Raw genomic sequence first — 23,182 nt, 5'->3', positions numbered from 1 at the left:
TCTAAATGCCAGACCTGAGCGGCCCTCAAACCTCACACCCAAATTAAGTTTACAATGTCCTGCCAGCAGTGGCCCCAAACAGCTGTCCAGAACTAAACCAGCCCTTCTAGAGGAAAGAGTTTGGTACAAAAACTCATGTGACTCCTTCAGAAAAAAAAAAAAAAAAAGAATTCACTCCACAGTCCATCCTGAAAAATCCCTAATCGCTGCAGGAAACCAGCCACCACAGGCAAGAATCAGCAAAACAGCCGTGTTTCCTTACAGCCACAGATATTGCTTACATTCACAGCATAAAATAGTTGTGGTGAGTAGATTCCAAAAAGAAAGAAAGGAATTACAAGATTGACAATGGGCTACTAAAACAAACTTGGGAAGCAAGCCAAGGAAACGGAAGCCTTGGCAATGAACCGTAAGAAGGCTACCGCTGGCAAGCTCCAGTACAGCTTCTTAAAGGCTGGTGGGACCGGAAGCTTCTCCTGCCCCCCGGGGAGGCCCTGGGGACCAACAGAGCAGGCGAGCACCTACAGTCCTTTGTTGAGTCTGGGCCTTTCTTCTTTAAGGGCTCTCTGGACATTTTTCACACTCTCCAAAGTTAGACTATGGAGAACTGAACAACACGGCAGGAAGAGCTAAAGCAATTACTTAGTTCAGAAACTTGAGAGAAGAAAAGTGTGAGTGAAAAAGGATATGCCGGACCCAGGAGACTGAGTGCTTACTTCCACGGCAACCATGAAGCTAGCAATGGGAGAGGACAGTGAGACGGCTCAGAGGGGAAGGGTACTTGCTGCCAAGACTGGCGGTGACCAGAGTTCGATCCCGCAGATCCGACTTCAATATGCATACCAACCCCCCCAAATAAATGAACAAATGTAATTACAAGGTCAAAAGGAAACTGAAGGGTGAAATCTTCAACTCCTGAGAGAAAGTAATTAACAACCTGGAATTCATATCCCAAACTGTTGGCTGCTGCTGCTGCTGGTGGCGGCACCCGTACCTATCATCTTAGCCCTCGAGAAGCTGAGGCAGGAGGATCATGAGTTTGAGGCCAGACTGAACTAATTAGGGAGACCCTGTCTCAAAACATTAAAGATTTAGGACAAAATAAAAGTATCATCAATAGGCAAGGTACTACCTATCCCCTCAAAAACAAAACAAAGCAAACACCAACCAAAGGGCAGCCACAAAAGCTCCCGCAGACTCTCAGCAAAGCAGCTCGGCTCCAAGAGAAACATCTGAGTTGCAAGAATGAACGATAAAGTAATAACAAAGTGGGAAAGTCTAAATTACACTGTTCAGGCCGAATAGTAACCTCTGCTTTGTACAACTGAAAGAGTACAATAGAAATAGGGGATGATAGTTCTACAAAAGCTTAGAGATGCAGTTATAAATACTTACAGCATCTCTTTATCAACTACTCTCTCTACACGTCAGCTAAAAGAATCATGGGGTTAAAGGTCATGGGAACTGTCAAAGCTTTTGGTGTGAATCATCAGGTTATTGTAGATTATTCTCCCAAACTACACTGCTTTTGGCAATTGACTACCATGTTCCTTTTAGGGAAGCAAGGCTTGTCTGGGGTCCAGCAATGTACAAGGCAGAGGCTCGCACTTTCAAAGGCTCCAGGATGGAGGGCGCTTGTCACATCTGTCAGGGAAATCGCTAGGCTTTCTGTTTGGGGCTGCATATTATGCCTGTTCCTAGGGGGCCATAGAAGGTCAGTGCCATTCATTGTGTTTGGTAATGAGTATATTAGGGAAGATGTTTATGGTGTCCTCATTCTGCCTACCTCATTATGACGCTACAGTTCTGAGAACCAAATCCTACCTGTGTTTACATGCCCGAGAAGGGTGGGTTCATCTTAAGCCATGCTAAAGAGATAGGAGGAGTAACTACTAATTACTCCTTTCATGAAATACTATACTTTTCCTTCCAAGAATTAACTGCCCCTAGCCCAGATTCCCGTGAGCTGAGCCACCTTGGGGTTTAGCTTGGTCTGCCCATCTTTCTGACTCAACTTTCCCCGTTCCTTCACTTTGGATGCTGGCCACTTTTTCTGGCACATTGTTTCCTTACTCTTCTCTGTCTACAGCCTCCCTCCCTGCCATGTGGCTGTCCGGTGCCATGTGGTGACTTTAATTATTCCTTAAGTGTGTCATGGCCTAGCTTTTCTTCTCCCCTCTGAGAAGCTCCTGAGACTTAGAACGTGACTGCCATGGGTCCCTTCCTTTGTAGGTATAATAACACTGCCCCCAAGCTTCCATTTGAGTCCACTTCTTAAAGTCTTTTAATAATGAGACCAGGAACTCCACAAGGGTCCCTGCATTTACCCGTATCATCTGGTGACCATGAAGAGACTCCCTTGAACTCTGGTAACGTCACCACTATGGCCTGTGTGTGCCCCCTACACCATGTTGCTTGTTCTGCCCGAATCGGAGTGCTAGTGTTCTTCACTGGTTTTCAAAAGGAAGAACTGGCGTGGTACAGTTTCAGAGATGGGTTATGTGTTCATTTTAGGCTACCTGGGGAGTTCCAAAAGCTCACAGAAATAGCCCTGCCAATCTTATTTTTTTTCTTGTTATGGAAAATACATAAAAATATAAACAAAAAGCCACCAAGAATTTCAGTAGCTCAAGGTACACAATGTTAGACGCTGCTGCAGTGCATGACAGAATATTATTTTCTAGACACGCCCATTTTGGTTTGGCACCTCAGTTGTAATAACATTGAAAAAAATTTAATGTTTTCCCTCTTTTATTTTGAGAAAATCTATTTACTTCTCTACAGATCATTCCAAATTATGTCCTGCAGCTGGGGATGAACTGTTCTGATCATCTACAGGATAAAACTACACAGGTTGTTACAAGTACTTGAATGAAGACATAGTGCATGCCATCAATGTGGGAACATAGATTTAAAAGCTCTGCCAACACCAAGTGGCTGTCCTTACCACACAAGCTTGGACAACCTTCACTTTCTACAGTCTGCCTGGGTTTTGTTTGTTTTTATGTTTACTGTGAACTCTTCGCACATATTTTAACAGCTGAGTGGCACTGGGCTCAGAGGCACTGCAACCTCACTCTGACCCCTCCCTTCCCTGCTGCAGTGTCACATTTACAGATGAAAGAGAAAGCATTTACAGATGAAAGAGAAAGCCCCTCTCTTCCCTCTGCCAATCTAGGCTTGTCCTTGGAATCTTGGGCTGGTTGCAGGCACGGGCATGTGGTGGGCAGGCTCTGACTAAGTGTGCATTCATAAGAATCAGATGGACTGATAAGGTGAGCTGGGCTCTCCATCTGGAACTCCACCAAGCAGACAAAAAGTGGAACAATACAGGGAGCTGCTCTAGCTCGCTCATGGTCTTGGAGCCTGACTTCCATGAGTGTTTTGTTGTTGTCGAGTGCTACGATAGCCTCTGCTTGGGACAGATGCAGCTGCTGTGTGTGGTGGAAGGGGATTGGCCCAAGAAGCCGGATATTTCTTCCAGCACCTTGAATTCTCTCTGCCCCTTGCTCTCCGTATCACCCAATCACCTATTTCTCCATTGTAGAAAAAGCCCACTTTCCTCTCAAGTTCTTTGAAAATGCAACATCTTCTATGATGGTCTGTTCTCTGTATGATCCATTCTGTCTTTCAAATCTACTTTGCAATGGCTTTTCTGGTGGACCACTTGTCTGTTCTCGCTAATTTAGTCCATGTCCTAAAATTTAATTGCCCTAAAGCTTCAATTGAATTTTATTTGAGGAAGGGTAATGGTGAATTCAGACTACCATATTGAATTAAAAGTGCTGTTTTCCCCTTTTGATACTCAAAAGTATAATTTTGAACTCAAAATTGGACATACACTAGCTAGGGCAGAACTACTCAGTATCAATGGAGAGGTGACAATTTGAGAATTAATATTTGAGTATTTTTAAAGAAACTGTATCCCTCTCTCTGCTAAATGCTCATATCAAGATATTTACCAATACGGCACCTAGACCTATAACTGAATAACACTAATGCTCCTATCAACACATCTTACTTCTGAACATTGCTGAGAGAATCTTGTCTTTTGAGCTCTTCATTTGACTCTAGTCCAGCTCTAGACCCTCAGAATCTTAGGCAGTTACAGTGAGATTTACTGTACGTGAGACTTACTCATGTTGCAGAGGAAAACTGAGGCCACACAAACTACTCAGCACAAGGCCACCAACCTCCACCAGGCCTGGGCTGGAACTAAGCCTTGACAGTCGCCTCACATACATACACCCTGGCCCTCGCATACTGTCAAAAGTGTGTCTTCCTTTTCTTCACGGCATTATCTTCTCTTCGTCACCTGTCTTTCTACAGGGGTGTAAACCCCGTCTGTCTTGTTTTTATTTCCAGCAGCTCTTCAGGTGTCCAGTCTGTCGTAAGGTACCCAGTACATAATTCTTTACTGGATGAATATTTCTCACTACACTCCATGACCTTCTTCAATGTGACCCTTTATAGTAATAGCTGATGAAGGAAAGAAATGGTAGTATTTGTGTGGCTTGAAATGACAGGCCAAAGTTCACTGCCATGTCTATTTGGGGGAGACTGTGGTTCTCAAATTCTCAAAGCATCCATATTTAAAGTAACAAAAGCTGAAGGTCACCGCCTTAGCAAAAGGCAACTGGATGTAATGTTTCACTCCTTATCTATTCGTGTCCTCACTGCTCGGTCCCTTTGCCTCCATTTGCAACCATAGGTGTATGTGCTAATCCTCCAGGCATGTTTTAGCTCTAAATGTCCGTGAGGCTGGGGACTGCGGGAAGTGGGAGAACTGGGGGGAGGCTGATGGCCAGGAAAGAACTACTCGCCCACAGTCCTTGCACACACTACCTTCTCAGCAGGAAAGACATGCTGCTTCATGAACTGCTTCACTCTAGTGAGAACTTCCTGGCCTCTCCTGCTCTGTGCAAACAGCTGGCTTTTAGCATCAGCCTGTGGTGGTGTAGTCCTGAGAGTTCTGGGCAAAAGAAAAAAAAAGAGAAGGTTACAAAGGTGTCCAAAGTCATTAGTACATATCTCTTAAAATAAGGCAAGGTCTCCCCAGATATCCAAAATATCCTTAGGAGGAGCTGCCATATCTGGGAGCCTTGGGCTTATTGTTCAGTTTGGATCCCTTAGCCCTCAGCAGCTCGAGGGAGCAAATTCAGAGTCTTTCCAACAGCAGGCAATTGCTCTCCTGCTGGGCTGGACCCTTAGCCGCGTGGGCTATCTTTGCTTTTATGGAGCAAAGGTAGAATTGTTCTGACCACTAAGCTTGAACGCTTAAAGGGCTACTTTGGAAAATACGAGCCTCACATGGCCTCACACAGTGCTAGCTTCAGGGCTGTCTGCTGTAAATCTGACCCGTATTCTTCACACATTTTCCAGACAGCACTGCCGGGTGTTTTAATAGAAGCCTAATAAGAAACACAGTGAAGCCTTGCTCTGTTGGAAAAATCACACAGAGCAGTCTAGAAATGAGTTATAAAAAACAATTATCCTGGGGCTGGAGAGATGGCTCAATGGTTAAGAGCACTGACTGCTCTTCTAGAGGTCCTGAGTTCAATTCCTAGCAATGACACAGTGGCTCACAACCATCTGTAATGGAATCTGATGTCCTCTTCTGGGGTGTCTGAAGACAGCTACAGTGTACTCAAATATATAAAATAAATAAACAAATAATAAAAAAAATCCAAACCAATCATTCCATGGGAAGTGAGGCTTAGAACATGTCGCTGGGGTTAGAAGTATTCATCCATTGTATAAGGAGCAGAAGTGCAGCTGGAAAGGTATGTGGGACCCCTCAGAAATGCTGCCCGGATACACACATAGTTTCAAAGACACTTGCAAAATGTTGAAGAAAAAGTAGTATTGCTAAGTTAATAAATATAATAATATCATTTAAATAGGTATGTGTAACAAATATAAGAAACTATATTCACCTATGTATTTAAAAGGTTATACATTCAAAGTGGCAAAGAATACACTTAATCATAAATATGGGCAATTTTTTTTTCATTTTTAAGTCAATATCTTTTTAGGTATATAGTGACTTACTAGAAAACTATCCTGACTGGCAAAGCAGCCCTAGTCTGGGCAGAGATATCATTTCCATTTTCTTAACATTTTAACCTTCTCACATCCAGTGACTATTTAACTGGACGAACCCAGACTGTCTCCTGACTCTGCGGTCTTAGGAGACCAAGCCAGTTGAATTACCCAGAGAATATGCTTCCCTTACCTTTTTGACAGCTGCAATCCAGTTTCTGCCAGAGGTTGCACAGTATTGGCAGTTAAGAAGCTATCCTCAGATGAGTTATTTCCCATGAGGTATCTACGATAGACTCCCTACAAGTAAATTAACATGGGACAATTAAAGTTCATTGAAAACGATCCCCGGCTACCCAATTAGTCTTTCCAGTGTGTGATCCATATGGGGAACTAAATTCACGGACTCCAGACGTCAGTCAGACCATGGAGACCAGGAACATACTTGCAGAGGACACTGTATGGCTCTGAGTTAGAGTCACACTCATATCACATAGTTGTGACACTCTCATCCAGGCAGAAGTATAACCAATGACTCAAACCAAACTTGAAAATGAGCCACTGCCCCAAACAAGGCCACCTGCAGGTCACAGCATCTGTACTGATAACTGTTTCTCTTCACAGCGATCAAAATGGACTCAGACACCAACACCAAGGGGAAGGCCATGAGATGACTTTTCCTATTCAATATCATGTTTGATTCCTAGTTTGAGTAAACCTGTCCTTTGAGCAGTGTGACCTGAATGGCCAGCAGCTCTTTCACAACTCCCCACTTCCGTGCTCCCAACCTAACACACCCAGTTTGATTGGCTTTGGAATCATCGTGGAATCAGGCTTCTGGGTGTGGTCATGTGTACATTTCTAGAAAGATCTATCTGTGTTGGGAAGACCCGCCCTGGATGAACCAGGTGTCACCATTCCCTGGGTGGCCCCGAGACTAAACAAAGGGAGAAGACTTTTCAGTCTTCAACAGAGGATTTTGGCTTGCTTTTCCTGCAGGCGCACCGTGGTCTTTCCCACCACGCGCTTCTCCCGACTCTCCTGCCACCATCACATCTTCTCTCACTGACCTTCTCTGTACAAGAGTCATAACTCATGTGATACTCAAATTTTCTCCCCACTGAAGTTTTTTGTTGTTGTTGTAAATTTACACATTACTCATATCTGACGTGACCTTTGGAGAACACAATGGCCTACACAGTAGCCTGAACCGGAAGCCAGAGCTCACAGTACATCAGAAAGAAATGGTGAAACTTGCTTCAGATAATTACCTGTGATATTCCAGCCAATTTAAAAAATGAGAGGGCCATAAAGAAATTCCAGTTAGGGAGATTAGGATCAATTCCCCTTCGGTGGCAGTATATTGAAATCAGTTCTTCCATCAACGGTATTCCTAGAAAAACAGCACACAGCACCTTAATAAGAATGCCACAGAGAACACTTCAGAATGACACAATACAGCAAGAAGAAACAATGTGGCATGCAGTGCAAATGCAGTCAGTATTGAGCCTGTTCTAAATATTGATTCCCCAAGTAATAGTATATGCAAAATATTGTGTATTGTCACAGATTATAAAAAGTGAGATGCTAAGTTCAGAAAACCAGTAAGATGAATTAGAAACATTTTTAAGGAACAAAAGCTTCATAAAACTGCAGGCAAATTATGTCTTTAGCTCTGGCAATAATAAAGAGGATTACATATGACTGCTCTTCTGTACCTGTGTTCTCTGGAATGTGAGAGCCTCGGTTTATCATGGGCAGTGTCCTGGGCCAATAGTAAAACAAGGAAAGATGGGCTAAGTCCGTCAAGGGATGGCCGAAGGTCGAGAGCTCCCAGTCCAACACTGCTATAACCCGACACTGCAACAAGATGTACACAGACACATTGGATTCAAAACAAACTGAATAAGCAAGCAGACGGCACAGTACATTCACCCACATTTCCATCAAAATGCAACCAGACCTCAGTTTGTAGTCTTTGCCCATGGCGGTGCATCTCATTTATAGAAACCAACTGGCATCAACTGTCTAGAGCCAAGGCCTCTGGTGCTACTGCTGGCTGCCAATCCTCCTGCACTCTGCCCTGACATCTCTGCTAACAAACAGATGCAAACCCAGCTCTGACTTCTCAGTCTGGAGGAACTGTGGTAAAGAAAAGTTCTAATGATTAATTATATTTATATTTTAAGAATTAATATGGAAGAAAGTATTTGCACTGGTGATGAAAATAACTACATAGATATACATATGTATATATATTGTACCATTATAGCAATAATTCTTTAAAGTAAGCTATATAAAATAACCGGGAGAGAGCTAATCTCTTCACGTTGTCTTCTGACCTACACACACACACTCACACACATATTCACACACACACATATTCACACACACACAGACACACATGCATGCACAAACATTCACACATGCATGCACAAACATTCACACACAGAGAGACACACAGAGACACAGACACACACATACACACACAGACACATGCATGAATGCATGCGCACGCACACAGACACACACAGAGACACACACATGCATACACACACACAGACACATAGACACACAGAGAGAGACACACACACATGCACGCACAAACACTCACACACACACACACAGACACACACACACAAACACTCACACACACATATACACACACACACACACACACACAGACACAGACACACACACACACACTCACACTCACACTGTGAGTCAGGGTACTCCAAGCCTCCATGCACCTTTGTTTTTCACTTCCTTGATTCTTTGGAAAACTCAGACATAGTACTGTAGAGTTGTGGGCTACTGCAGACTCTGAGTCACAGGTAAGGAAAGGGCTGGGAAACACGGGTCACTGGTCAAGTGCTTGCCAGGCTCAGGTTCAGCCCACAGGCACTGGGAGAAAGGTCTTACTTGATTAAGATATGAAGTTATACTCACATGATAGTATGCTGCAAAAATTGAAAACCTAAGTTCAAGGTTTAAAAATTAAATGTCCTATACTCAGGAAACGTTCTCACTCACACACATGCCGCCAATCTAAAGATTTTAATTAAATAAATACTAAAGGAGACAGTTCTTGAAATAACAGATTATGGTCATTGTACCTGCAGGGTAAAAAGTCACACAGTCATGCAGGAATCATGGAGCCCGAAGAAGGGGAAGTCAAATCTGTAAAAACTCAAAGGAGGTAGAAAGGGCTGCCAGAGGCAGGGCTAGGCAGGCACTCACAGAAGGTGAGATGCAAGCAGAGGAAGGAAGCAGACGGGAAAGGCAAGGAGGGAGACTGGAGCACGGTGGGCATCTGCCATGTACCGGCCCGGTCAGTTTAGACCTATGTCAAGGGTGCAGAGGAGAGGCTCCCAGCCTCTCTATATTACTTTCCTGTAATTTTAAATGTAATTTCACTTATGTGTATGTGTGCTTTGCCTGCATATAAGCGGATCACACACATGCACTGCCTGAAGAAGCCAGAAGGGGGCACTGGATTCTCGGGTGCTGGAGAGCAGCCAGTGCTGTTAACTGCTGAGCCATCATCTCTCCACCCTGTTCACGTTAGTCCAGTCAGGGCCATTCCTTCTATGCCTAGCTGTACAGGTTGTTTGGGTGTTATGCTGGCACATAACAATTGCTCTCTTGCTGTTTGTCAGTTATCTTTTCTCTCCATCTGTGGTTTATGCTTGTTAGGAGAAATGTTTCTGGGCACAGAGTTGCTCACAACTGAATGCTTGTTGACATGAATTCTGCCAGCCATGTTATTCCATGAAGCTGGCTCTTTTTTTAAAGGTTCATTTATTTATTTTATGTACATGGGTACACTGTCATTCTCTTATGCACACCAGAAGACGGCATTACAGGTGGTTGTGAGCCACCATGTGGTTTCTGGGAACTGAACTCAGGACTTCTGGAAGAACAGTCAGTGCTCTTACCCCCTGAACCATCTCTGCAGCCTGAAGCTGACATTTAAAGTAGTAGATTGAAGTCTTCTTCAACAAGAGAGACACACAGCAACCTCCAAGTCCTGCTTAAGTGATGACTATGTTACTGTTTAAGATTGGGACCAGGCCCAAAGGCAGAGTCCGGTGCCATAAACTCTGTAGGACTCATCTCCAGAAGCTTTAAGTGGGAGACAGACTGAGCTGTGGGGAAGAACAGAATGATCTGGGCTCCTTCAGGACACTGGGGCAGGTGGGGGACATCTGTCTGCTTCTGGAGCCTCAGGTCAGACCTAGACAGTGTCTGTCTGTCTGTCTGTCTGTCTCTCTCTCTCTCTCTCTCTCTCTCTCTCTCTCTCTCACACACACACACACACACAGACACACACACACACACACACACACACAGCTTGCGGTACCTCTTTGGGGTGGAAAACTATGTTGTCCAGCTTGAAGTCTCCGTGGACCAGGCACTCCTCACTGTCACTATCTGGCAAGTTCTTCATCAGCCACGTGGAGAGCTGGTCCATGGCAGGGATGCTCTGATGGGCTGAGGCCTGGTACTGCTTCGTCCAGGTGGACACCTGGGAAGGGACAGCGGTACAGACAGAACGTTCCGTTGTCCGTGACTCTAAGACCACTTCATCTGTGCCCAAGTCCACCTTACTCCAGAATGCTTAACAAAACAGTGCTCACATGCACCTCCCAGCAGCCTGAAACACTCCTATCAGCCGAAAGCCCCAAACATGCAGGTTTCTCTTCCAGGTTGTGCCATTTTACCTACGTAGGTTTCTATTGGACAAGAAGTAAAAACACTGGCATAGGTGTCAAGAATGGTCCTCACTCAGCCGGGCGTGGTGGCGCACACCTTTAATCCCAGCACTCGGGAGGCAGAGGCAGGCGGATTTCTGAATTCGAGGCCAGCCTGGTCTACAGAGTGAGTTCCAGGACAGCCAGGGCTATACAGAGAAACCCTGTCTCAAAAAAACAAAAAGACAAAAACAAAACAAAACAAAAAAAAACCAAACAACCCCCCCTCCACCAAAAAAAAAACCCCAACCAACCAAACAAAAAGAATGGTCTTCACTCAGTAAGTACTCCATGGAAGACAGAAATGCATACAAACAACCCCTCATACACACGTATACACACCACATGTAGTTTCTCACCCCTCTCTCTCATTGGGCTCTCTCTCTCTCTCTCTCTCTCTCTCTCTCTCTCTCACACACACACACACACACATGTACACACACCACAAGCAGACAATTTCTCCCTGAAAAGGGGGCAATGAAAGCTAGAAAGAGCTTTTCTCACTTAACATCCTTTCCCTCACCCACAGAGTATTTTAAAGATACCATTAAGAGTAAAGCAGACTTTATATTGCTCTTAGAATTAGAAGCAAACAAAATCCCCCTACACGGGTCTCACTGGCTGGGATTTATATACTGTCTAGGAACTTACTTGTGTATTACCGGGTCAGTATAACCTTCATATTCCTCATCTGCAAAATGAGGTTAATACCCGTCTTGTGAGTTCTGCAGAGATTTTTAAATGAGGTAGTCTACAGCTCACTTAGCACTCAATAGCACACATCGAATACTCTACTCTCTCATATCTTCCCACCCCACTCTCAAAGGGCGTACTTATAATAGAATACAGCCCATGAGTGCCTAGTCTTACCTGCATTTGGTTGCAAGGGTCACCATCTCATTATTAATTCTCTATATCAGTTCCTTTCCACATCCAAGCACAGGCATGTATGCCTGTGCCCTAGACATACAGCTCTTGCAATGAGCACTGAACAATTTACTAATAGGTAGTAAACTCAGGGAAATAGACCATTCCCCAGCTTCATGTATATGAGACTCGTGAATGAGCATCTTAAAAACAGCCACAAGCTTCTTTAGGGCAGGAACCTATTTCTTATTTCTTGATATTTAAAAAAGTATCTTGCAAGCATTAAATTGATAAAAGCTTAATAGATTTTTGCTTAGCACAACCTAGAAAGGGAAAACTGAGAAGAAAATCTACTGGTAAACCAAGTGAAAAGCAGAAATGGAAGCCTTTACTAAACAAAAGTTATCTAAAAAATAAAGTTAGTGGGAGAGGAGATGGCTCAGTCAGTAAAGGGCTTGCTGGGCAAGCATGGGGACCTAAGCATGGTCCCCAGAACCCAGACAAAGAGAAAATAAGGAAGGATGGAAGAAAAGAAGACAAAGAAAGCCAGCTAGGCATGGTGGTATATGCCTGGAGTTCTAATAGTGAGGAGTAGAGACAGGAAGAGCCCTCAAGCTCACTGGCCAGTCAGACTGCCTAATCAGAACGCTTCAGGCCAATGAGGTGCCTCACCTAAAAAATGAGGTGGATGGCTCCTGAATATGAAAGCTGAGGCGAATCCCTGGCCTTCATTCCACACCCATGTGCCATACTTGTGTACCTGCAGATACAGGTTCATCCACTCAAAATACACACACACACACACACACACACACCAGCATTATTTCATGCTAAAAAGATATCTGAATACATTACCAAAGAAGATGTTAAGTGGCAAAATTTCAGACAGCCACATAACAAACAGGGCTTGCTTTCACTAGTCATTCATAGTACGTTACTTCTGAGACCATGCAGTACATTCTGACGCAGATGGCTTACCTGCCTTTTGCAGTACCCGACTCCAGTACCGTATTTGTCCAGCTTCAGCGAGCGTATATCCAGAGAATGTAGCCATGCCAGGGTTTCTGCCACAGACACATATATAGCAGCACGTTCTGCTGAGCTAACTCCAGGAATGGAAAAATCACGAAAGATCCGACCCTATCAAAGTGATCACAATGGCCAGTTTTTAAATAGCTGACAGACAAACTCAGCAAACTACAGAGCATGTTAGGCGTAGGCTTGTCTGTGAAATGTGTATGTGGATACATACCAAAGGCAAAATTCAAGGACATGCTAGAAGCAGTTTAAACCTGAAGGTTTTAAACTGCTTGTAACCCACATCTTCAAATTAAAAACAATTTGAATTTGCTCTTAATGGTTTGTTCTTTCTATGTGGAAGGGTGCCTCCCCCCAATAAGAACACACACACATCCCCATCTCCCTGTTTGGCTACAATTGTTGGTAGCTCTTTACTGCCACCTAGAGGGGTATTTAAGAACAAGTTAGCAATATAAAAGCACCAACCAAGTAAGATTGTTAACTTACCTGCACATGTTCCATTACATAAAATTCCGTTCCGATAACTGAAGCATCTCTGCAGTATAGCAGGGGCTTGGCAACAGGAAATCCAATGGAAAACAAGGCTTTCTGGATCTTGAATTCTCTGTCAATCTAAATAGGATTATTAAAATCCAGAAACAGAAATTTAATAACTACATGTGGGCTAACCTTAACTGAGGCTATTGGCTACAACATGTGTCAATATGTAACCCAGAGCTGACAGTAATATTCCCTTAACAGGAGCTTGTTCAGCCATTACAATTACAAAGTAGGCCATCTCTAAAGCATGATCATTTATTTAACTGGGGTAAAAAGATAGGCATTTGCATGAGGCTTACTACTGGCTCTTGTAGCACAAAGGCAACCGCCTGGCTATATTTCACAGGTTTTTGTTAAAGGGCATTTCTGTGTTCTCACAAGTTCCCTGCTTGTTGGCTTCACCTCTCCCTTCGTAGTTCTCAGGAGGCTTAGGATTGAGTTCCTCTAGTCAGATACAGGAGCTGGAGAAGGCAGGCAGTGGTTGTGGGAAGGGGAAATCACCTATTCCTTCTGATCATCAAGAGAGCAGCAAACTTCCAAGGAAGGAGCATGAAGACCCTTATAGGTACATGGTCTGTTCTGGGAACCCAGATAACTGAAGGGAACCAGGTGCCCAGAAGTTGATCTTAAAGCTGGGGCTCAGGAAAGAGAAGAGGAAACCTTATATCCTTGGGTGGGACACCTGCAGACCCAGAAAGGTCCCAAGGCTGTGGCTTACAGCAGAGATGTAATATGGGTGAACAAGGATGATTTGTGCATGTAGAAAGTGCCTGCCACACTGGGGCAGAAGTGACTGACCAGTTCCAGGGAAGGGGAAACATGTTGCTCAGCTTGAGTTCAAAGAGTAATGCAGTCATGGACCAGGGAAGTAATTAACCCAAAGTGGGAACTGTCCATAGCACTGAGGGCTATTGAAAGAGATGTGGCAGGAACTGAGAGCGGATGGCAGGGAGTGTGTGAGTGTGTGTGTGTGTGTGTGTGTGTGTGTGTGTGTGTGTGTCAGGGGAGGGAGGGGCAAAAGGGTTAGGGACAACAGCAAAGCAGGGACACTGCTTTTTAAAACACAGCCTTGGGGAAAGCCGAGGAAGTTCAGACAAGGTGCTCCACATCTATGGAGCTGGACTTAGGCTGAGAGCTTTCTGCGGTGTTCAAGTGGGACATAGTCAGGAGGAGACTCAAAGAGGACTGCTTCTGAGGTAGACATTTCTAGGCAGGGTGGGGGTGGGGTTTGCTTTCAGCCATGCCATGTTGACATTAACAAAAGTTACCCAACTCCTTTTTTGTAAGCATCTAAGTTACTTCATGTTGTCAGGAGTATGATGGAGCCAAGAAAATGAGCATCTGTGTCCCCTGTCACTATGATATCGAACCCGCCCACAGTGGTCTTTCCTGGTGAAGGACTACGAAGCACATGATGCCAGTATCACCCACGTATGCAGAGTACTTAGTACATTTTGCAGGACTTGCATTTATGTCCCTTCCTGCTATCTTGAGATAATTCCTGTTTTTGCAACCAGGAAAATTTAGTTTAAAAAATTGACTGGCAAATCATGTTTGTATGTATTTATGAGGTATAGCACAATAACTTGGTTGACGTATTTATTAGGTAGTGAACAACTCAGAATAATTAGAAAATTTAATCTGTAACAGACATCTTCTTTAATTTTCCCTGATGATTCTAAACCTTAAAGCCTACTGTACAATGACACTCAGGTCTTTCTCTTTTTTTAACCCCTGAATGATTATAAGATGCCCAAGGTAAATACATTAAACTCATCAAGTAAAGACCATCATTATAGACAATGCTCTTGGCATGCAGAGACAAAAAAAAAAAAAAAAAAAAAAAAAAAAAGAAAGAAAAAAGAAAAAGGCAGCTAGAAATGAGTAACAGCGAACATATCCGCAGGGAACAAGGAAGCTCACTGGGATGGGAGTTTAAACACATCTTTGGTCTTCAACTGCAGATCCTTTTTTTTTTTTTTTTTTTTTTTTTTTAAAAAAAAGGACACGCAATCCAAGTGAATTTGTAATTAAAAGTGAAGTGTGCTTGCATTAGTCAGTAACTGCGTGAGGAGGTCTTCAAATGCAGATTCGATTGCTCTTGTGCTTTTCCGAGGCGGTTACCTGTGGTGGAAAAAAGGCTCGCTGCTGCACTTCTGTGTCATACCTTATGTGCTTTGGGAAGAAGAGAGCCGGGTGGTTTCTTCCTGAGAACATAGGCTTGAGATCCTTTCTGGAGAAAGAAGGTTGGGTTTGACTGTCCTGATCTAGGGGGGGAAAAAAAAAGAGTTCACAGGTCAATTATAAACATGTCTCTTTCCTGAAATCCTACTGAAATCTCAGAAAACACAGGAATCCAAAATAAACATCTCAACACTGGGCTGACCACAGGGACCGGTCAGTAGCTTGGGCAGGCTGCCACTCGCAGCTCAGACAATCCCATCTCCTGTGGATTGGATTTCCGATCATTCTGGTTTCCTTGGGTTCTTTGTTCTACAGTCTTCTCTTGCATAAGTTCTTAAGCACTTCTAGCTGCATATAAACGTCTAGTTATTCCTGAAGCCTTTTCTGCAAGTCTCTTCCTCATAGCCTGTCGTAAACCCATCTCAGTCCATCCAGGAGGCTTTCATTCCCGTTTTTCCACTAATGCCCTTTCAAGACCGCTGGCACAAACCTCTGGCCACTCCTTTTCAAACTCCCTTGTATCCTCCTTGCAACGCTTCAACTTCTTAACACTGGGCTGCTGTGGCTGGATTGCTAAACCACCATTTTATTTAGATCCTCTTCACTTCTCTTTTCTCTTATTTCCTTTCCTTTTCCTCCCTTTCCTATTCTCCCTTTCTTCCTTCCTTTCAAAGATTTTACATTATATATATATATATATATATATATATATATATATATATATATGGCTCTATCTACATGTACATCTGTATGTCAGAAGAGGGCATTGGATCCCATTACAGATGGTTGTGAGCCACCATGTAGTTGCTGGGAATGGAACTCAGGATCTCTGGAAGTGTAGTCAGTGCTCCTAACCACTGAGCCATCTCTCCAGTCCCCCTAGATTCTTTTTCTAGGTAAGCTGTTCTGTCTTGTGGCTTCCAACACCTTCTCTGTCAATTGCTTTCAAACCTGTCTAGACCATTTCTCTGCCCCGAATCTATACCCAGCTGGTTACTCTAACACATTCACTCAACTGTCTAGAAACCATATGAAACTTAACAAAACAGAACTTATATATATATATATATATATATATATATACATATATTTAAAAATATTAGTAGCATTTCTTTTCACTACAAGAAAATGTCTTCCAGAAGTAATTTATGGGAGACAGAAAAACACCATTTATTTCGCGCTGAGTTTCAGGGTTTATGGTCTATCTCACGGGAGAGCATGGCACAGTGGCCCAGTCTGTGGTGGCAGGAGATTGCAGTAAGTGCTTCTAACCTCTTGGCAAGTCAGGAAGCATCGTCCCAGCTGGAATCTGAACTGAAGGACATATGACCTTCAAGGCCTGGCCCCTGCAGCCCACTTCTGTGAGCTAGGCTACATGTCACAAAGGTTGTTGTCAGTGGTCTGGGTATCTCCAGGTTTGGGGTATCTTCAAGAAGTCCACATCAGTGTCAAGGCAGCGAGAAGTTTTATAGAAAGAGATGATGTAGGGTCTCATTCAAGGACTCATTTGGCTACTTGAGCAAGGGTACGCCAAAGCAGCGCTTACTGTTTGGGGCTTTCTTTTGTGGGTCCAGCAGGAGGAAGGTTGGTTGGTTGCTAAGGACATACTGAGAATGGTTCTCTGCTTTGATAGCCTTGGGCTACATTAGTTTTTACGGTGAATGTACTTTTCCATAGTGATTTTACTCATAAGCATGCCCAATCAAGTATAGGCATAAGTTGGTAAACACCAGTTTCCCTAAAAGTTCACTCAGAAGACACAATTTGTCTTTCTGTGTATAGCCTCCAAACTAGTCCTGACTGGATGGGCCTTTAGCATCTAGTTCCAGGATACTTTCCATATGTTCTGAGACACACATGAATGGACACAGCAAGCATAAAAATCCAGTCATTCAGGGACTGCCACGGCAGGAACAACCTACTGCGTTATTTGAAGGGGAAGGTACATGTAGCTTGAGTCAGGTAGTGGTTCCAGGTGCAACGTCCATCATTAGAAAATGGTACTTGGAGTGCCAAGTGGTGAAACTTTGCCTACATTTGCCTGCCTCAGTTCCACCAACTACTGAAGCTAGGGACCAAGAGTTCAAATGCATAGGCCTGCAGGGACATTTCACACTCAAACCATGACACCCTGTATGGCCACCTCCACTTCAGTTCGTGATGACCCCATGCTTAGTTAAGACAAATGAGAACAGCACTTATCTCTTCCCTTCCAATCTAATCAATTACTCTTTCAAAATCTACCCGGGCTGTGATCACCTCTCACCTATTTTCCTACCTCATTGATACTCTGCAACATACTGGGTTTGTTTCTACCTTTGCCCTCTTTTGGCGAACTATCAACACAGCAAGCAGAATTTCTGTTCCAAACAATGATGACAAATTATTTCCTCTTCTACTCAAAAATCTCTGACCTTGCCGGGTGTGGTGGGGCATGCCTTTGATCCCAGCACTTGGGAGGTAGAGGCAGGCGGATTTCTGAGTTTGAAGCCAGCCTGGTCTACAGAGTGAGTTCCAGGACAGTCAGGGCTACACAGAGAAACCCGGTCTTGAAAAGCCAAAAAAAAAAAAAAAAAAAATCTCTGACCTTCCCTACTTCCACTCAAAGCAAAGGGCAAAGTCCTTCTGACAATCCAAAGGGGCCCCTGGCCTTTTTACAGTGCTTAGTCCACACTGGTCTGTATTCCTACAAGGCAGTTCCCAGCCCTGGCCTTCCATACAGTGGTCCCCGAGTCTAGAAAGCTTCCATGGCCTCATCCCCAACCCTTTCAGTCTTTGTTAAATGCTATCTTCTTAACACAACCTTCCTGCCTTGTCCTCGACATTCTCTATCAGCCCAAGCACATATAAACCTGCAAGTAATATCCAGAAATCATTCTTGTTTGTTGTCTGTCTTCTTCAATAGATAGAAACTGCAGAAGAGCAACCCCACTGCTGGGTATGTTAGGCACAAAGGCTAGATGACACATTTTGTTGTATTGAGCTATAGAATTGTTAATTATATTTTGTATTCCCAAAATGACTTACTATTTGAAAGCTAAAACAAATGTATAAGAGAAAAAGAGAATGTTTTCAAAACCTGGAAGGCACAGAATAGCTACAGCAAACCAGCATCATATTCTATCTTGAAGAGATTAGTAGATCTGTGAAGAACTGTGGGTCTTGAATTTTACAGTTATCGTTTTCTTGAAGTTTATCTCCTTAAGCAACATGCTCTCTATTTATCTATGGTTTTATTTGTGCTGTGTACTATGGCTGTTCTTTGCTACTTTGTGGGTTCTTTTTTATCTTCCATCCTTTCAACCCCCTAACACTTGGTAGGAGAGAAAGAAGGATGGAGGGGAAAGGGGTGTGTGTGTTATCACTAGACTACTTCCTGCTTATCAGGGGTGCTGAATTCCTCGGGGGCAAGTTTGACCTTCGCTGTCAGGACATGACTACTTAACAAACTGTGACCAACCCCGTAACCTCTCAGGGGTCTAGCATTTATATACCCTTTGATATACCCAAAATCCCAAATCACACCTGGGATTAAAACGAAAAAACATTCTCATAATGTTTATATATTTTTTAAAGAAACCAAAATTCTCAATACAATGTACATCTGTGGTTGAATCATTTTCACTGACGGTAGTCCATTATGCAAATGAGTGATTTATTCTTCCATTCTACTACTAATAAATATTACTAATAAATAAATTTAAATCCTTTAAAATATTTTTCTATTACAAGCAACACAATAAATGTTCTGTAGATTACTTCCTGATATGAAATTTTCTTGACTCTAAGAAGTAATATTTCGCCTGACCTAAAGCTGTACTACAGAGCAATTGTGATAAAAACTGCATGGTACTAGTATAGCGAAAGACAAGTAGACCAATGGAATAGAATTGAAGACCCAAAAATGAACCCACACACCTATGGTCACTTGATCTTTGACAAGGGAGTAAAAACCATCCAGTGGAAAAAAGACAGCATTTTCAACAAATGGTGCTGGCACACTGGTGGTTATCATGTAGAAGAATGCAAATTGATCCATTCCTATCTCCTTGTACTAAGGTCAAATCTAAGTGGATTAAGGAACTCCACATAAAACCAGAGACACTGAAACTTATAGAGGAGAAAGTAGGGGAAAGCCTCGAAGATATGGGTACAGGGAAAAAAAAAATCCTAAATAGAACAGCAATGGCTTGTGCTGTAAGATCAAGAATCAACAAATGGGACCTCATAAAATTGCAAAGCTTCTGCAAGGCAAAAGACACTGTCAATAAGACAAAAAGGCCACCAACAGATTAGGAAAGGATCTTTACCTATCCTAAATCAGATAGGGGACTAATATCCAATATATATAAAGAACTCAAGAAGGTGGACTCCAGAAAATCAAATAACCCCATTAAAAAATGGGGCTCAGAGGTAAACAAAGAATTCTCACCTGAGGAATACCGAATGGCTGAGAAGCACCTGAAAAAATGTTCAACATTCTTAATCATCAGGGAAATGCAAATCAAAACAACCCTGAGATTCCACCTCACACCAGTCAGAATGGCTAAGATCAAAAATTCAGGTGACAGCAGATGCTGGCGAGGATGTGGAGAAAGAGGAACACTCCTCCATTGTTGGTGGGATTGCAAGCTTGTACTACCACTCTGGAAATCAGTCTGGCGGTTCCTCAGAAAATTGGACATAGTACTACCGGAGGATCCCACAATACCTCTCCTGGGCATATATCCAGAAGATGTTCCAACCGGTAAGAAGGACACATGCTCCACTATGTTCATAGCAGCCTTATTTATAATAGCCAGAAGCTGGAAAGAACCCAGATGCCCCTCGACAGAGGAATGGATACAGAAAATATGGTACACAATGGAGTACTTACTACTCAGCTATTAAAAAGAATGAATTTATGAAATTCCTAGGCAAATGGATGGACCTGGAGGGCATCATCCTGAGTGAGGAAACCCAATCACAAAGGAACTCACACAATATGTACTCACTGATAAGTGGATATTAGCCCAGAAACTTAGAATACCCAAGATATAAGTTACAATTTGCTAAACACATGAAACTCAAGAAGAAGGAAGACCAAAGTGTGGACACTTTGCCCCTTCTTAGAATTGGGAACAAAACACCCATTGAAGGAGTTACAGAGACACCATTTGGAGCTGAGACGAAAGGATGGACCATCTAGAGACTGCCATATCCGGGGATCCATCCCATAATCAGCTTCCAAATGCTGACACCATTGTATACACTAGCAAGATTTTGCTGAAAGGACCCAGATATAGCTGTCTCTTGTGAGACTATGCCGGGGCCTAGCAAACACAGAAGTGGATGCTCACAGTCAGCTATTGGATGGATCACAGGGCCCCCAATGGAGGAGCTAGAGAAAGTACCCAAGGAGCTAAAGGGATCTGCAACCCTATAGGTGGAACAACAATATGAACTACCCAGTACTCCCCAGAGCTTGTGTCTCTAGCTGCATATGTATCAGAAGATGGCCTAGTCGGCCATCAGTGGAAAGAGAGGCCCATTGGTCATGCAAACTTTATCTGCCTCAGTACAGGGGAACGCCAGGGCCAAGAAGTGGGAGTGGGTGGGTGGGGGAGTGTGTGAGGGACTTTTGGGATAGCATTGGAAATGTAAATGAAATAAATACTTAATAAAAAAAGAGATGTGGAATAAACCTATGTAGTAAACCATATGAATGCTATAGGCTCTGAAGATAATCTCTTTACATATTTCCAAATCCTTTGAGAAGGTTAGGAAACAATTCATGATTAAGTGTGATTGGAAACTATGGGTTGCACTATGCCTTTGTCTTCTTCAGGAAACTATTAGCACACTGTTTCAGAATTATCTATTATCTTTCCTCATTTTTGCATCATTTAACCAAAAAATGTATTAAAAATTCCCTTAAGCCACTTATAATTTACCTTGTCAATGAGAATGGGCACTTTGCCATTTCACAGGTTATTTCCCAGGTAATATGCATGCATTTATTCAACTTGCCACATCTCCTCATTCTTAACAAATAAAATGGAGGTATTGGAACAGTCCATGTGTGTCTGAATAACTAAGAACATCCATTTTATCCACATGTAGAGTGACCTTGAGCAAGTGTTTATTCTGCCTAGATCTCAATTTCCTCATCTGAAAATAAATGCTTCTAAATGGGAAAAAAAAAGGAAAATATTTCTGAGGCAAGAGACACACATATCTTTCTGATCTCAGTTTTACAGGATAATGTCAAGTGTTGGTAAATGGTTACTATACAGACCTATACCTTAATAAGACTTAATGTTTCATATCCTAACCAATGCTGGGGATTATATATATGTGTATATATATATATGTGTACATATATGCATATATTTATGTGTATATGTGTGTATGCATACACATAATACATATATGTATTTACACATACACACCTACACACACATATAGTGTGTGCACATGTGTGAACATGCATACCACCATATGCATAAGGAAATTAGAGAACAATTTTGTGAAGTTGTTCAAGGACAACTTTGAGCTTCTAATATTATTACCTCTATCTCCCAAGTGCTAAAATGACACATACCATCACAAACTATTCCTGGTTTATATGGCCCTGGGGATTGACCCTAGTTTCATGCATGCTTGGGGGCACTCCACTTACTGAGGCAGGCCCACAGCCTGCTTGGCAATTTCCTTACAGAAAGTTGTATTTCATAGGGGTAATTATTCCACCACAGGCTCATGTCATCTTTTACCTGTGGATCTTCCAATTTCCCCCAAGTTGGTTCTAAGTGTAAGCACTGTCAAATAAGTTCTACGGGTATTTTGTGAACTCTCTATCTCATTAACATATCTGTCATTTTAATTCAGATTTTGCCACGGCACTCTGGTTGAGTCAGCCTGTCGGGCAGGGATGCCTAAAAGCTGCTCATGAAGCAAAAAGAGTTTCACAGAAACTCGCTCCTGGAGTCTGACGTGCTCTCTAAATTTTCCATTCCCACGTTAGTCTAGTGGATGGATCCACGTGCTCTCTTTATTATAAGTGCCTTTTAAGATTGAATTCTGACATAGCTAAAGCCTTCCGCCAGTGTTCCAACAGTCCTAGAACGTCCTTGAGCTAGACAGTGACATTCAGAATAGCCTCTGGTATTACACTATCAATAAAAGCCAAGTGCTCCCATATACAGGAATTTACAATGGTTTAGGAAGTAGATCGGGCTGTGGTTTTAGAGTATTGCATTATTCATGAGATGGTTAGCTAGAACGGAACTCCCTAGTTAGAACCATGACTTGGGTGTGAAAGCCCTAGCCCTAAGAGAGTAAAGACCTCACACCTGGCTTCTAAGACTATAGCTGAGTTACACCCATACACACGTATTTACAACGGCCTAAGGGGAAGGTGGACTATACAATAGACTAAAATAGGAACTATGGCAAGGGCATGAAGCCCTTGACCCTGGCTTCTAAGATTAAGTGAATCTTAGGTGGAGCCCTTTTTGATCCCAGTTGTTAACAATGAATTCTATCCTAGGTGGTTCTCGTTAGACCTTTTGTGTTTGCATTCTTCTGTTTTATGTAAGATTCCGGTTACCTCATTTGTACCTTGCGAATATGTCACCCAACTTCCTTATTGTCTTCTGCATAAAAAGTCTGATGCTCGATTTGAAAAATACATGCAGATTCCACACGACCTCTCCTGTGTGTGTCTGTCTGTCAATTCATCCTACGCTTTGTCCACCCGTGACTAGAGACCT

The 23,182-nt window shown here is 42.9% G+C and overlaps 1 protein-coding gene across 1 annotated transcript in view; it reads right to left on the bottom strand.

Annotated features, from left to right (window-relative positions):
- Positions 1-23,182, bottom strand: part of Acad11 (acyl-Coenzyme A dehydrogenase family, member 11) — a 63,933-nt gene that overhangs the window by 38,524 nt on the left and 2,227 nt on the right. Inside the window, exons 2-9 of the mRNA NM_175324.4 lie at positions 15,412-15,511; positions 13,191-13,316; positions 12,642-12,803; positions 10,406-10,570; positions 7,761-7,902; positions 7,314-7,435; positions 6,236-6,342; positions 4,846-4,972 (exon numbers count right to left, since the gene is read on the bottom strand). Coding sequence (NP_780533.2) covers positions 4,846-4,972; positions 6,236-6,342; positions 7,314-7,435; positions 7,761-7,902; positions 10,406-10,570; positions 12,642-12,803; positions 13,191-13,316; positions 15,412-15,511 — 1,051 coding nt within the window. The remainder of the gene's footprint in view (positions 1-4,845; positions 4,973-6,235; positions 6,343-7,313; positions 7,436-7,760; positions 7,903-10,405; positions 10,571-12,641; positions 12,804-13,190; positions 13,317-15,411; positions 15,512-23,182) is intronic.

The sequence above is a fragment of the Mus musculus genome, chromosome 9, assembly GCF_000001635.26.
Source record: "Mus musculus strain C57BL/6J chromosome 9, GRCm38.p6 C57BL/6J".
NCBI classification, from domain to species: Eukaryota; Metazoa; Chordata; class Mammalia; order Rodentia; family Muridae; genus Mus; species Mus musculus.
The sequence above is the reverse complement of the archived record's forward strand: the minus strand, read 5'-3'. Positions and strand labels throughout refer to the sequence as shown.